The sequence below is a fragment of the Lolium rigidum genome, chromosome 4, assembly GCF_022539505.1.
Source record: "Lolium rigidum isolate FL_2022 chromosome 4, APGP_CSIRO_Lrig_0.1, whole genome shotgun sequence".
Taxonomy (NCBI): domain Eukaryota; kingdom Viridiplantae; phylum Streptophyta; class Magnoliopsida; order Poales; family Poaceae; genus Lolium; species Lolium rigidum.
In genome coordinates, this window is record NC_061511.1 from 175,482,151 (window position 1) to 175,496,718 (window position 14,568).

The 14,568-nt window shown below is 39.0% G+C and overlaps 1 protein-coding gene across 2 annotated transcripts; it reads right to left on the reverse strand.

Moving 5' to 3' along the window:
• Positions 1 to 305: 305 nt before the first annotated feature.
• LOC124706386 (N-terminal acetyltransferase B complex auxiliary subunit NAA25-like) lies at positions 306 to 13,695 on the reverse strand. Of its 2 annotated transcripts, none has more exons than XM_047238057.1 (19): positions 13,534 to 13,695; positions 11,796 to 11,952; positions 11,589 to 11,707; positions 11,433 to 11,507; positions 9,607 to 9,700; positions 9,391 to 9,509; positions 9,022 to 9,092; positions 8,267 to 8,417; positions 8,010 to 8,185; positions 6,905 to 7,104; positions 6,659 to 6,789; positions 5,828 to 5,904; positions 5,132 to 5,206; positions 4,620 to 4,812; positions 4,062 to 4,181; positions 3,614 to 3,752; positions 3,378 to 3,424; positions 1,805 to 2,065; positions 306 to 1,129 (listed from the first exon to the last, which is right to left on the reverse strand). In XM_047238057.1, the coding sequence occupies exons 1-19, from the start codon at positions 13,678 to 13,680 to the stop codon at positions 431 to 433; spliced, it is 3,051 nt and encodes a 1,016-aa protein (XP_047094013.1). In that variant the 5' UTR covers positions 13,681 to 13,695; the 3' UTR covers positions 306 to 430. The 2 variants fall into 2 exon arrangements, with proteins under 2 accessions (XP_047094013.1, XP_047094014.1); XM_047238058.1 differs by having other exon boundaries at positions 4,062 to 4,177; positions 4,616 to 4,812.
• Between the last annotated feature and the right edge of the window lie 873 nt (positions 13,696 to 14,568).

The following is a 14,568-nucleotide window of genomic DNA, read 5'->3' on the forward strand; positions in this document are numbered from 1 at the left end:
TTGCTTAACTTTTTCTCAATACGAAAGTATATAGACATATTTTATTAGAAATGTATCTGTATCAAGAAATATTTGAGCAGCTTTTATTAGGATGAAGTATTATATATATGAGGTTTAGTCCCTCTGTATCCCGAAAGCTTCTTTTATTCCCTATATGGTATTTATCCTCTTTTTCCTCATTGAGAAATGGTTCTTTTATTGGGTGCATCATCACCAGATCGATTTTGAGTAATACACAGCATAATACACCACATTTCCAGGTCAGCACCGGATACACAGAAGCAAAGGTTAATAGAGATGTTCTCTCAAAATCGAATTGAAGCAATTCAATCAACAACAGCGCACAGCTATTCCACTATACTGTTACAACATATATAATCAAAAGCCACAACAAGAATAGAGCAAAATTCATGTGCAAAATTTATCAAATCTAGTGTAACACTGAAGATAAAGAAGCCAATTCTGACACGAGCCGCTTTAGTTTGGAGTCAACCATTTTCTTGAACTCAGCTAGCAGCTCATGTTCTGCTCCCACAATTCTCCGTACCACACCAGTAGAACTCCATGTTTCCAATGACTTGGAAATCAGATCACCAAGCTCAGAGGCATGTGCTGCTGGATTCTCTCCCAGTACAAGGAATGTCTGTCCTGGACCATCACTAGTTCCTTGCAAATGCGACAACAAGATATCTAAAGCATGCTCCTCCGGAGTCATCTGATCAGATAACCATGTTTGTACACTTCGGAGTGTGTCAATCAAGCATTGAACAGATCTTTGAATTCCTTGCAACTGAGGTGTGTTTGGTCGTAGCGATGGACCACCTTTCTTTTTCTTCTTTCCTTGTGGGGCGATTGCTCTTATGCAGGACTGTATTACGATAATATGCCAAGAAATGGGTTCTGTAACCATCTGCACTAAAAGTGGAATGTTATTTCCAGGACAAGTCAGGATTCGATTGGCATCAGTCAGGTGCTCCTCTATGCAAACTTTCACCAAGTTATCCACGATCTGCCAAGAAGTAGGACTGCTCTCGTCAGTTCTGGGGATCACCGACTCATTTGACCACAAGTTCATTGCATTAATAAATACAGCAAAGCTCATCCAGCTGACAATGTCAGGAGCAAAATCCTGCAGAACACAGATGTTATCAGCAAGGTGTAGATAGGTTTGTCATCCTACTGCAGCAATAAGAGTAGGGTCTCGAAGTAGGGGGGCAAAACTACTGTTTCAAATTTCATTACAAAAATTGTTGTTGTTTCAATGAATACATAATGTTAAACTGTTGCAAGTAGCTTGTGGAACAAAAGGTAAGCATCAAGAATTTCTGTTGGTCCCATACACTACGGGCATAATGTTAAACTGAACAAACCATTCAATTAAGATACGCAAGAGCAACGGATTGCATAATTGACATCATACAGCATTAATAATCTTTAAAGGTAGTTCTTATGCATGTTCAACAAAAAAGCAATAAAAGATAAGGGTTGCTATTTAAACGAACACTTATTGCAAGCACTACTGCTTTAGAATTCAAGATTTAGTTTTGGGAGACTATAGAAGCCACACTTATGCTTTGTTCCTTCTACTTGAACCAGCATATAAAGAACATATAGGAGAATAGTTAGATCTGCCAGCATGTTTATTACAAAATTACCAAAAATACCAATGTTTAATATACAGATGCAATAATTATTCTTGAGATACAAAAACACTATATAATGAAAAGGGGAGACAGGAGTACAATATAGGCAGGCTATTAGGAAAGCTAAACGTAAAAAGGGAACATATATTCAGTTCTCATACCTTGATAGACTTCTTGCCTGAAGACATACCAAGAATCATGCTTAGAGCATCATCCATGGAATATCCAATACTCCTAGTATATTTCTCAAGTAAGGTTCTCATTTCCCCAATAGTAATATTAGAAACAGCCCCGTTGGGCTCAGTTTCCCTGAGAGAAGATACACAACCATGCATGGAAAGATAAACAAGCCGGGGAACAAGAGATTTTCTCTCAGTATCTCTCATCTTAGGGCCATCCTTCTCGGTAGATTTGTGCTTGCACTACAATGAACATAAGGGAAGGAATGATTAAACAGAACTTGGTAGATTTATGTAACATGCTGCAAAATTTTCTGCTTAACGGAAGGGAAATATCACTTATTGCATTTGTTCTCATATATTCCTCCGATCGGGATTACAAGGGCGGCGCATATCCCTCGGTCGTAAATTTAACCAACGTAATTCAAGGTATATATTTCAAAATATATATCATTACAAAGTTTAGATGTTCTACTTTCTAATAATATACTCCGTAATTTTTATTTTGCACAATTCGTTATGTTGGTCAAATGTATGACTTAGGTGTATACGCGCCAGCCTTATAATCCCGAACAGAGGTCATGTAAAGAGAGTGTTTATTCATCTCTGATTGTCAGCCAGCAATGAGGCAACTTCAAGTGCATCCAGGTCTTGTGGATTTTTTTTAGCCATTCAAAACTGCCGTAGTGTGGTGCAGAAGGAAGTCGAGCTGGGTGTTTTGGGCTTTCGGCACATGCTGATATCCAGTCACTGGGCCTAGGATTATGTTGCCCATGACAAGCAACATAGCCACCACCACTAGGAGATTGCCACAGGCACACGGACATTATGCGTGCTGGTTTTATCAGCGTCGGCTGGTGACGCTGGTGCATGGGCTGCAGCGGTGAAGTAAAACAATATGCTATAACTTTGAGGAATAGGAGGTGGGAAGAGTTAAGAACTGCGTGCTTGAAAAGAAGCATCCCGGCTAAGAATAAAGAAAAGTAGACTAGGCGATGCGTGGAACCTTGCTGAGTAAGGGTTATTTCACCAGCAAGGTCATCCCGTCACGTGAGGAATGAACAAGTGACAGACCTAGTATTCTCAAGATGGGAGTTTGAAGTTGCAAAATTGCAACTGGACATAAATTATAAAGATCCAGTCTACACAAATTTCAACAGTGGACAAAAGTTACAATATAATAAGACAACAAATCTTCATGTCTTATAAGTGATAATTGATATCTGATGAGTCATCCTTAAGCTTTAAGCAGAATTCATGCAAATCTGACATAAAAATAGTACGAGGCATTTTATTTACAAATTAGGATCAAGTAAGAAACAAAATAGAAAGAAAAAATTGAGATGTGTGGTCTTTGAACACATGACTTTGAGATGTGTGGATAGTTCAGATGGTCGGTTAGACGTCTAGAGTTGTAGGGACACGCAACCAAAGTAAAGGTGGCTTGATGTAGACTTTTTTCTTCTTCAAAGTATTATGTAATTCAATGAATGGAGACGATAAAGCAAAAAAACTTCTTGCTTGTGTAAATAAAGGTTCTAAGAAAATGACATACCACTTTGGCCCTAAAGCACGCAGGTGTTGAATCTTCATCAACTGGTTCTGTAAAACGACAAGTCCATAACAATAGTAAGAACGTTAGAGACAAAGACACATAAATGAATAAAGAAAACTAATTGCTGAGCATGCAACATAGTAATTCAAAATGGAGGGAAAAGAAAACCAAAGAGGCGCTAGTGCTAAGAACTAAAAGATACAGATAAACAATGACATGGTACGAGAAGCCGATACCTGAAAGAAAATTTACACTGCTAGTTGGTGTCCACCAAGGGCGTGCCTCGAGATCTTCATTAAAAGTTAAATGTTTCATGTTATCTTCATTTGATAATTCAACCAAGCCTTCTCCATGATTCACATTTTCAAGAACAGACTGCAGTTAGGGACAGTTATCAGTACAGATCATAAAAAAAAAGCAGCATCAATACTATAATTTTATAACAAACTAATCAACACCTAAGATATAAACTGTAGGTTCCAAGAAAAAGGCAGGTTGCAATAATATGCAGCCCCATTTATGACAACATAATTGTAGGTTCCAGTAATACTAAGTTCAAAATGGCAACAAGTTGACGAAAACTATGTGCTTTTTTACTCTTCATTCCAAACATCAATGCAACCTCAATAATTTTTCACTACCTTATCCCCACTTTATGCTTGAAATACAAAAGTAGCAACTAACCTCCACTTTCTCAAGAGACTCAGAATTCTGCTTCAGACTCAGTATTACAGAATCAGATTTTACAGCAAGATACTGCATGGAACGTTGCAAGCGGTCTTTGAACTGAACAAATTCAATTACCTGAGTAACAATGGCACGGAATAATGAGGAAATGAAACATAAGATTTCTGTGGATAACGTAAATCCGGCTGTGGTGCAACCAGCAACATGGACAATGACTACAAAGGATCCGTTATTTAACGGTATAACCATTTAAATAAACTTTGCCCAACACAACGCATGGAGAACAAGTCACGTGATCTAAGCTTCCATAGGCAGCAACTAAATTATTTAACAAATAATGCAATAATTTAAATACCTAAATATGGCATCCTAGATTCCAGTTTACAGGGAAATATGTTCCTGCTGTTGACAGGGTATTTTCAAACCCTGGTCATGAACAGTAAGAACAATATGGTGCAAATTGTGTAATTGTACCCACCATCAGAAGGTAAACACAGATTACTACATACTTTTATGTTACACGTGCGCAATTAGTGAGAAGAGGCTGTTACTTACCTTTGAGTAAGTACGGTGCCTATATGCAAGACAGGTAAGGTCAGCAGATTCTTTCAAATGATCATCCATGAACTTGAGATAATCCTTAACAAGACTGGCTGTTTGTTGCAACAAAGGAGACATCAACATCTGTGGCAAGATGTGGTGTGAAACAGACTCCAGAAGAATGTTTTTGACCTCCAGGCTTGCGTACCTGTGCAAGAATGTAGTTTAGCATCAATAGGTGATACCTGGTCTGATAGTTACCTCGAGGAAAGGAAATAAACCAAAAAATGCCAATGCATATACGTGATTAACGGACAAAACATTATACACGAACATAAGATGTAACGAAAGCATGAGGGATGGAACAAGTGAATTTTCTTGTGAAAGCACCTTTACACATGGAGTTATCTAGGACTATCCGAAAATGGTCCGCAGTAGAGCACATTAATGTAAGCAATTTATAACATATGCAGGAATCTAAATAGCGAGAGCATTCTTCAAAATAAACATGCAAAGCCAAAGATTACCATTGATGTGCTAATGGAAGAGCTCCCAGGAAAGTGTACAGATGCACCAGAGTAATCTTGTATTGCCAGACATGCCTGAGCAGACAACCAAAATACATATTATCATTCAGCTTCTAGTTACATAAATAGGAACAATACATTTTTCTTTCAAAAATCAAAACCATAGCTTGATTGAATATGTTTGCACCTTGCTTGACACTATTTTTGGCACATTGCTTCATGAAGTGAAACTGAAGCATTTATTTACTAACCATTTGTTTTTTTAGACTTCATCAACAAAATAGTATATTATCACAGGACATGCACACAATTTAAATAATCAATTCACAGAAGTCACTGAAATTATAAGAGAAAAAATGAAATAGAGATTGTTGCTACTAGAAGAAAATCCAATATCTGATCTACTTCTGTGCAAGTACGGCAACAACAATTGGACGACAAATACTCGTATGCTTCAAATGTATTAATCAACGCGGTAACATAACTTCACAGTACATCATGAAAAAATAGATATTTCTCTGACAAATACTCTTATGCTTCAAATGTATTCCATATTAATCGACGAGGTAGCATAACTTGGCTGACAATAAATCAAGCGTACAGAATTCCAAGACTAATGATAGTGATAGACAATGGATCTTCTGATCCCATGTTCCAAGTTCCAACAGAAGATTCGTGCATATCAAATAGACTTACTTGCGAACAGTCAATCCAAACTCTAGCACCAAAATTGCTTCCAGTAAGTATCCTAAGTTCCTTGTACGCCAGAATAGCTGTTTCAAGACATAACACAAGTGGTATATTTTAGTGCAAATATTCAAAGGTGTAAGTTCTGCACAGGTATAAATTTAACATACAAATATCACAATCCTTTCACAGAATTACAAAATTGATGATCGACCATATCATAAAACTACATGTTTATGTTTTTGTAAGTATGCCATGTGAACCCAGGTTTAGTGAAAATGCATGGCAAACATGTTGAGTTGTGATGCAATTGGCCCTAAGTCTCTACTTCCATGAAACTGGTCCTCAAGTCTGTAGCTTTGTGATATAATTAGTTACCAATTTGTTGTTCTGTGAAACTGTTCTTTAAGTTTGGGTTTACATTAAACTTTTATTTTTGCGAGATTTACACCTATTAAATCTAAAGCACGCTGAGAAATATGTAACTGAAAGTAACTGGATAACAGAATTGTTCTGCCAAGTTCATGCGGAAACAATAAAGCTCAATGTACTGAGTTATTGACCAGGTGGGTTAACGCGTTTAAAAGATATTTAGCACCAAATTATATTGTGTAATTGTAATTAAATTGCCGACTGCAACAAATGGAAATAAAATCATTTTTCAGGAAGTGAATTTACTACATTAGCTTATCTAAAGTAAACTAGAGTATGAATTATCAATTATGAAGAACCCTATCCAGATCATAACTTACTAAATCGCACTCTTTCCCGAGATTTGGTGAATTCAATTATTCCCTATTGTACTAGTAAATAATCAGTTACAGCTAGATGCCTACATACCTGCACAAGAATACTGCTAGCCATAGAAAGCAGTTCTTCGCCATGCATGCTTTCCTGAGGATCCAGGTCTCTTGAGAGAGGCAAGTTTTTGTAAAATGTCTCGAACATTCCTTTTGCAGTGCGCTGAAGATCTGAATTGGCATATGGATTTTAAGGAACAAGAATAAATGGCTCAGTTAAAATAGCACAGAACAGTTTCCAAATTAAACATATAGAAACATAATAGTGTGATTTCTGAAGGTGGACCTGCAGTTGACTTTGATAAAAATGTTCCCAAAAGTTCTTGAACCTTGAAAGTAGTTATTGTCAAACCCAGTGCTTTTACTGAAACAGACGACGCATCAAATGATCTGGATACAGTATCTAACAACTCGGTTATTTCATCATTCGATAGCATGTGAAGATATATTTCAACATCTGATGATGAGCAAGACAAGTGACCGAATCTGCAAGGCCAAAAGTTAATTTTAGCGACAGATTAGAGATGGATGTGAAACATCAAGGAAATATATCTATATTTTCAAGAATGCAAATACGAGAAGCTCTGCAGTGTAATACTAGAGATATCTTGGAAATCCAGTACACAAGAATGCACAAATATATAGACCCAAATGTACAAGGGACAATATGATATGGACTCAGCAAGCAGCACTTTTACTTTTAGGAGAAAATGGCAACAGGCCAATGGAGATATAGCGTCATACAGGGAATGGAGATATAATGGCAGACATTTAAATGTAGAAGTCATTCACATGTGGCGTGCATGCTTTAGAACTATGAACAGGAAAATTTTAGCTTATACCCATGCTTTTGCAACAGCATGGGTCATTTGTAATGGTTGGCTATAGCCTACAGGGAGTGAAGTAATGTAATGGTGTCAACTATCAAATAAAAAAAAAGCAGTATATACAAGGATGTAGATAGGTAGAGTACAAAGATTTTTGGTTGGGTATTTCTGATACCGAGCAAGCAGGAGATGGTACGAAGACAACTTTTCATGAATTGTACACATGACAAGAGAGAGAAGTGAATATAAATAGACAAACATTCAATCAACTCTCACGTTCAAGTTGTAACAATAAATACAAGAATTCATAAACTGTAGTGTATATCAGAACTTCAAGGGAGAGAAGTGAATATAAACGGAGAAATATTTGATAAACTTCCTAGTTCAAAATGCAACAACAAATACAAGAATCCATGAACTGTAATGGATATCAAAACTTCAAAAGCACCAGACACTGGCTTATTGCAAACTAAAGGCTGTGGTTTCAGTCATTCTTGCACATAGTATAGAGTATAAATAGATTCCAAATGGGCATAGACAGAAAGAAGATGCACACAGACAGACCTGTGGAAATAGTTCACCAAAGCTTCCATAAACTTTCTATCGTTTGTTTTACCATTGAGGCGGTGTTGCCGTTCAATTTCAATAATGGCTAAGTGAGGTCCTCTGACAAAGTCACCAGAATCACTTTTTTGTAGCTTTTGCACAAATGATAATGCACTTGCAAGGCGAGATTCGACCTACAAACATGTATTTTCAGTAAATCAGATGCAAGTCACCAGGAAAAGGTAAACGAGAATTGCTTCAGGTGGAGGAGGTACCAGCTCCTCACTAAGAGAGGTCTTGTTCAACATAGCCGAACCTACTGAGCAAGAGGAGCAAGTATGTTCGCCAGTGGCTGGCTTAGGCAAGTTCACATCACGCTCAAGCAAACAGCCTAAATAATGGAGAAAGGACTCCCAGTCATCAGGACTGCCCAGTCAAAAGAAGAGAGCACAATTATCAAAAACTAAACAGAAAGGGAAATTTCCAATGGCTGAATATATGGATAAAATATGCTGCAATAACTTGAGCAAGGAGCAAGAAACACATGAAAACAAAACAGAGAAATATATAGCAATGTTACCTAATTGAGATTCAACTCGAAAGCTTAAGTTTAAATAAGGACTGCATGAATCTAATGATTTGTTTTAAACCAACATAGGGTAAATTGATGCAATTCTAAGAATCAAACAGCAATCAAAATCGACAGGCCTGGCAGGTGGGTTTGTAGCACATTTATAGTGTTATGAATATCATGAAGTATGATTGTGAAGAGAGTTGTTGGTACTTGGAAGGTGCTACTGTGCTACTCCTTCCTATAAGTAAGCTGTTTAATACTCCCTCCGGTCTTATTTAATTGACTCGGATTTAGTACAAATTTATACTAAATCAGAGTCAATTAAATAAGACCGGAGGGAGTAGATGTCTAGAACAGCACATGTCTCGGAACAAGTTGATTACATGTGTTTAAGCAGAAGTTGGCTTTGTAGAACAATTGAGAATACATATAAATAGTTAATGATGGAAGAATTACCAGGATTCAAGAACCTTCTGATATATCTCAGAAGCATCCACATAGTTACACGCTTGAGTAAGAAGTCGTCCCTGTCAACTTGAAGTCAGACAAAATGTAAGTGGTTCTCACTTTCATTAGCAAGATTTTTGATAGGGAGACAAAAAAAGGGACAAGTTAAAGGAGTCTATTGTAGGCTAGTGCAACCGACATTACAAGATAGTGTGTAGTGCTTTTCTGGAAACCGACAATAAAAACATTAATGGAGCTTAACATATTCACTAAAATCACAGTTCAATAAACTACTTTAACTGTGACTTGTAATTTAGATGAATAGTATAGTAATTAAAAAAACAAGACACTGTCAAAGAAAATTGAAATTGAAATTACCTGCGTACGAAGCTTGTCCTCCTCCCTTCCCATAAGAGACCCCAAATCTCCAGAAAGAATTTCTAAAGCAGCATCATACTTTGCCTGTTGTTCCAGAATTGAAATATAGAGAGCGAGCGCTGCAAGTATTATAACCATGTTAAAAGAGGATAACACTTCTGCAAGCAAAAAAAAACAAGAAGAGGTAAATGGCACATCTTAGATAAGCAGGGATACCTTCTGGCTCATGTAAACTATGTGAACTTATGTGTTTTTTAAGCAAAGCTTCAGCTAGTGCTAATAATTTCTCACCTCCGCTACTAAAATATGCCTGCAATGGGCAAAACAAAAGTAATATATAACAAATTAGCACATACAGAACACATTTATGATAATCATGGCTAATAATACTACAGACTCAACTGATTTGTTATCTCTACACCTCTACGGGGTAGTAGATATGCATAAGTACTGTTATTATATATTTGATCAGATGACCAGGGAAGGGATATGTTGGAGCAATAAAGTTTCACAGTAAAAACTTCCAAGAATTAGGTCGCTTGCATACTTCATGTAATGTGATACAGATGGATAATTCATATATATATATATAGTCAATGATCAGAGAAGTGCAAAATAGTGTCCACACTGTAACAAGTTACTGCAGTGCTCCCGATGAAATAGCATCACATCTAACAAAACCAGGGGGTTACCTAAAATTAACTTCGCGGCTTTGTAGGCTAGAAGAGTTGATAGGTCAACCGTAGTTGGGGTCAACGTCAACCGTAGTTGGAGCCCGTGAGACCAGCGGCGTTTACATTTTTTTGTTTTCCCTATCTCCTATTTTCCTTTATCTCCCCCATGACCGACTCCCAATCCCTCCCAATATTATTTTTCTTACCTAACCTCTTCAGTGATTGCTATACACCAATGTTTGAGGGAATCGTTAACTGGTAATTGCTCGGTCGGCTGGCGAGTAGAAGATTAATAGGCAAATCGGCTGATTAATCAGTTAATCGGCTGCTCGGTGACCCTCCGAGCAGGGATTAATCGGCCGTTTTTTTAGCAGGGCTATACACACATGCAGCATGTGCCACTCATCCCCTACGTAGAAAAGCAAATTTGCAGATATCAGCAGCTCCGGAAACATCATTGTTGCATACAGTCTGGTTTCATTTTGCATCAGTTAATCGGCTGCTCGGTGACCCTCCGAGCAGGGATTAATCGGCCGATTTTTATTCAAACTGCTATAGTAGTCTTATTAGGTTTGGTCCGTAAGTGCATATATCTTACTCCACAAGTGCATGTGTGTTTTCTCACACAACAATACAATGCAAATGGAAATAAGATCGACATGTGCATTTCGTCTCTGAATCAACAAGATATGTTACGCTAATACTTTTTATCAGTCAGACTAATACAATTTTGTCTGTTCTAGCATTTCTTAGTTATTCCACAGATAGTTTTATTTGTTCCACCAGCACTCTTCTGAATCATTACACTAACATTTTTATCTATATTACACTAATGATTTATATATTCCTCACACATATTATCTCCTAAACTATAAGTTGTTAATTTCTTAGTAAATCATGAATGGCATCCATAGTACCTTCTATTTCTAATTTTCTATACTTTCGCATACTTTCATTTGCTCACGTAGTTAATCTATTTATTCCCCCGTCACATTTATAATGAAAGAACTTCGGACAAAAGAATTTCATTTTATTATACACACTGTAGGAATGTGGTATTCTGTTTTGACAAGAAAAAAATCCAAAACTAGAAAGGTCCAGAATATGGGAAGTCCAATGATGTAATTATATCGACCACCCAAAAGGTGTCTACTGCATCCCTCTCTTTTGTTCCAACTTCCAACGCCTAGAACCATCACTCCATCAGCTTATACATATATACATATTATATGAGTGTTAACAATGGATTCTTTTTCTTTAGAGCTTTCTTAAAAATCAGTGAGCAAGAAAGTAACAGTGTGACATTACAATACTTAAAGAAATTTGCAGATGCAGAACTTCTAACTCATTGATATATGATGAACCTACCTGCAGAAGAATACTGCAAACTGACCAAAGCAAAAACCTTTCTTCTCCTACAGTTTTGTACATTCGAATAGCTGTCTGTGAAACATACAATGGTCAGAGAGTCAAGAACTGAATCAAGGAACAAAAAACAGAGCAACTAGCAAAGTACCATCATACCTGTTGTTGCTTCACATATGAGTACTCTCTGACATAGCAATTAAAGAGTCCCATCATTAATTCCAAGTTATTAGAGTATTTTGTACAAGCATACTCATAGCATGAAGTTGCAAGATCCACTGGCAGAAATATAATTATAGTCACGTGATAATTCAGGAAAAGTGATGATGTTAAAGAGCTAAGACAAATGGCGAAGTATAAACATACATCTCTCAAGCCTTTGAAACACTATCTGTAGTGTACTGAGAGTGAGATCGTCAAAATGGAAAATGTTATTTGAGTACAATAGCTCCTTGGCATTCAAACAGACACTCAGTGCTTCATCAGCCTTTCCCATCCTTTCCAAAGTAAGAGCCTTGAGGGCCTGAAATAAAACAGTTAAAAAGTGATGTTTATTTGCATTCTAAATACAGCAAAGGTAAAGCTTGTAGTTCTGATCAACACTGAGTTAATCCATTTAACTAAAAAGGATAGAGCCATGAAAACAGTGGTCCAGTTATAAGATCTTCAAACAAACATAAAGTAACAAATAGAGGCCATGCTACACTGTCACAAAACAAATAGAGCCATGAAAACAGTGGTCCAGTTATAAGATCTCCAGATTGATTTAGGAGAAAGTTCTATGATATTACAAACTATAGTTGCGGACTAAATGTTTATGGAAGAGCTTAAGAAGGTACAAACAGTGCCTAATCATAAGTGTCTGAGCTAACTGATATTCTTCCATAACTAAAGAGTTAGCATCGTGCAACCTGCTCGGAATAGGAACTGGCTTCCATAATGGGACTGGGTTTGAAAAAGGCGAAAGGACAAGTTTAAACCAAATGAGTGGGAGTTAATACTTACTCCCTCCGTTCCATTGATTACGCATAAAAATTGCAGCACGAGAATTAAGGCGGGATACAAACCGTGCAGTTTTTCCGGTTGTGTCCCTAGTTAAAAGCTCCTAACATTTATTTCTCGCTCCTTTTTGTTGGGCGGCTTCTCCTTAATGGTAGCTAACAGCCACGCACACCCAATCACCATCGCATGCAGGCACAGCGTCTCCTCTATTCCAGCGCTGAGGAAGGGCAGTTTCGGTTATTAGCTACTCTACAAAACATGCGCCTTGTTTTCTGGAGATTTTTGGCAACAATAAAATTATGCCTTAGTTATTACAGGAGCGGAGGGAGTATGAGTTAAGCAAGTGAAAATCACGTATATCCAGAAGTTATTTAGCTCCGCTTCTATTAATAACGCTCCCTTTCCCCTGCCTCTCTAGCTTCAATGTCAATTTCAACGGTCCACAATGCCCGTTTACTACTGCATTCTACGTTACTCCCACCATGTTCTCTCCAACTTCCATATGTGCCCGTTTACTACTGCATTCAGCCTTACTCCCACCATATTCTCTCGACCTTCCATACCACTTGGGTACGCAGCAATCTAGCGACATCTTGCTGGGGAGAGGAAAGAAGGCCTCCAGAGAAACCAGCCATGGAGTAGACAGCTCAGCTTAAGGGAGAGCATGTGGCTTCAGAGTGCCAATAGTTCACCAGGTTGGCCTGAACGGTTTATTTCCTAGGAAGACCACAAGCTCCCACACCCCTCAGCAAGAAGCATCCTATTGTTAACTTGTCCACCCAAGCAGTCATGGTGCAAGCGCATATGAACTTCCTAATACGAGTAAAGTGCAACTATGGGATGGTCTAGAAGTTAACTAAGCCAAAACAGCTCAGGCAAGTCAGTATAAGCTCGAACCAGCAACCAATTCACCACAACGCACAGCAAGCCATCCAGCATCCATCTACGCAACCAGCGCCCCAATCCATTCGACCAAAAATTCACAGCACACTTCAAATAAAGTTGCCGAAGCAGAGCACGCCCATTTCCAAACCAGATTCATCGGGCAGTGAGAGAAAACCACACGAAAATGGAGGGGACGAGGCGGAGCGAGGGGGCTCACGAGAACGTAGGGTGAGGTGGGGTGCTTGGCGAGGAGCGCGGTGCAGAGCTTGAGCGCGGCCTTGAACTGGCGCGAGTCAACGGCGTCCCAGATCGGCCGCACCCGGCGCTCCGGGATCCCGCCGGCGAGCCCGAACTTGCTGGCCATGGCAGCCCCGCCCCTCGCGATCTAGGGTTAGGGTTTTGGGCCGCCGGGAGGAAGAAGAAGGGGAGGCGCGGCGTGGAAGGGTTTATCGAGTCGGGATGTGTGTGACGGCGGCGGTGCGCGAGGCGACCCGATGTGGGCGCGTCCGAGGAAGGAAGGAGCGTGGTCTGGTAGGATCTGGGCCGTCCGTGGCTGGATGGACGGTGGACGTTTGTCAGCCGTGTGGCCAGGGAGGAGGATGCCGTGTGCCCGTAACCCTATCGTGGGGGATGTGGAGTCCTGGGCCGTTGAGTTTTGGATGAGCGGTTTGGATCGAGGCAACGGGTCTGGACCGGAAGAACGGAGAGCCGCCACTGCTCAGAACCGGATGCGGTGACAAATGAACCAAACACACAGAAGCAACCACAACCTATTTCCCTCGAAAAATAAAATAGCAACAACAACCTATTTCAATATACTGGAGATGGCAAGTGCGTAAAAATCGTCGGAGATGGCGCAGCGGCAACCTATTGCAAACTCACACAAACAAGCAGCATGATCTTCCATTTAAACCCGATACAGCTAAACTGCAATTTACAATAAGACCTTACTTTAGTGATTGTCCGATCTATTAAAACAGTATGTTCTTCCTTCAACGTATTGGATGTGATAAAGACTAAGGTTGTAGGGTTATGGTCGGCATGGTGTTGTTCTTGTCCACTCCGAACATGCTCATGTGTATCGGGCTTTTGAAGACTTGAAGCGGCGGCCTCGGCAAGCAGGAATGCAGCACAGGAGGATTGCATTTTTGTGTGGTTATCCTTAAATATTGAGTTGTGAATTCCATGGTGAAAATCCAAAGTCTGGAATTTATTGGTTATACCTGATAATGGTTTTGTTGAAGGAATTATT

Excerpts from the sequence above, each read along its gene's own strand:
- LOC124706386 (XM_047238057.1), bottom strand. The coding sequence starts at position 13,680 with ATGGCCAGCAAGTTCGGGCTCGCCGGCGGGATCCCGGAGCGCCGGGTG. Across the intron at positions 11,953-13,533 it reads CCACCTCACCCTACGTTCTC|GCCCTCAAGGCTCTTACTTT; the intron begins GTGAGCCCCCTC and ends GTTTTATTTCAG. Across the intron at positions 3,753-4,061 it reads AGTCTCTTGAGAAAGTGGAG|TCTGTTCTTGAAAATGTGAA; the intron begins GTTAGTTGCTAC and ends CCCTAACTGCAG.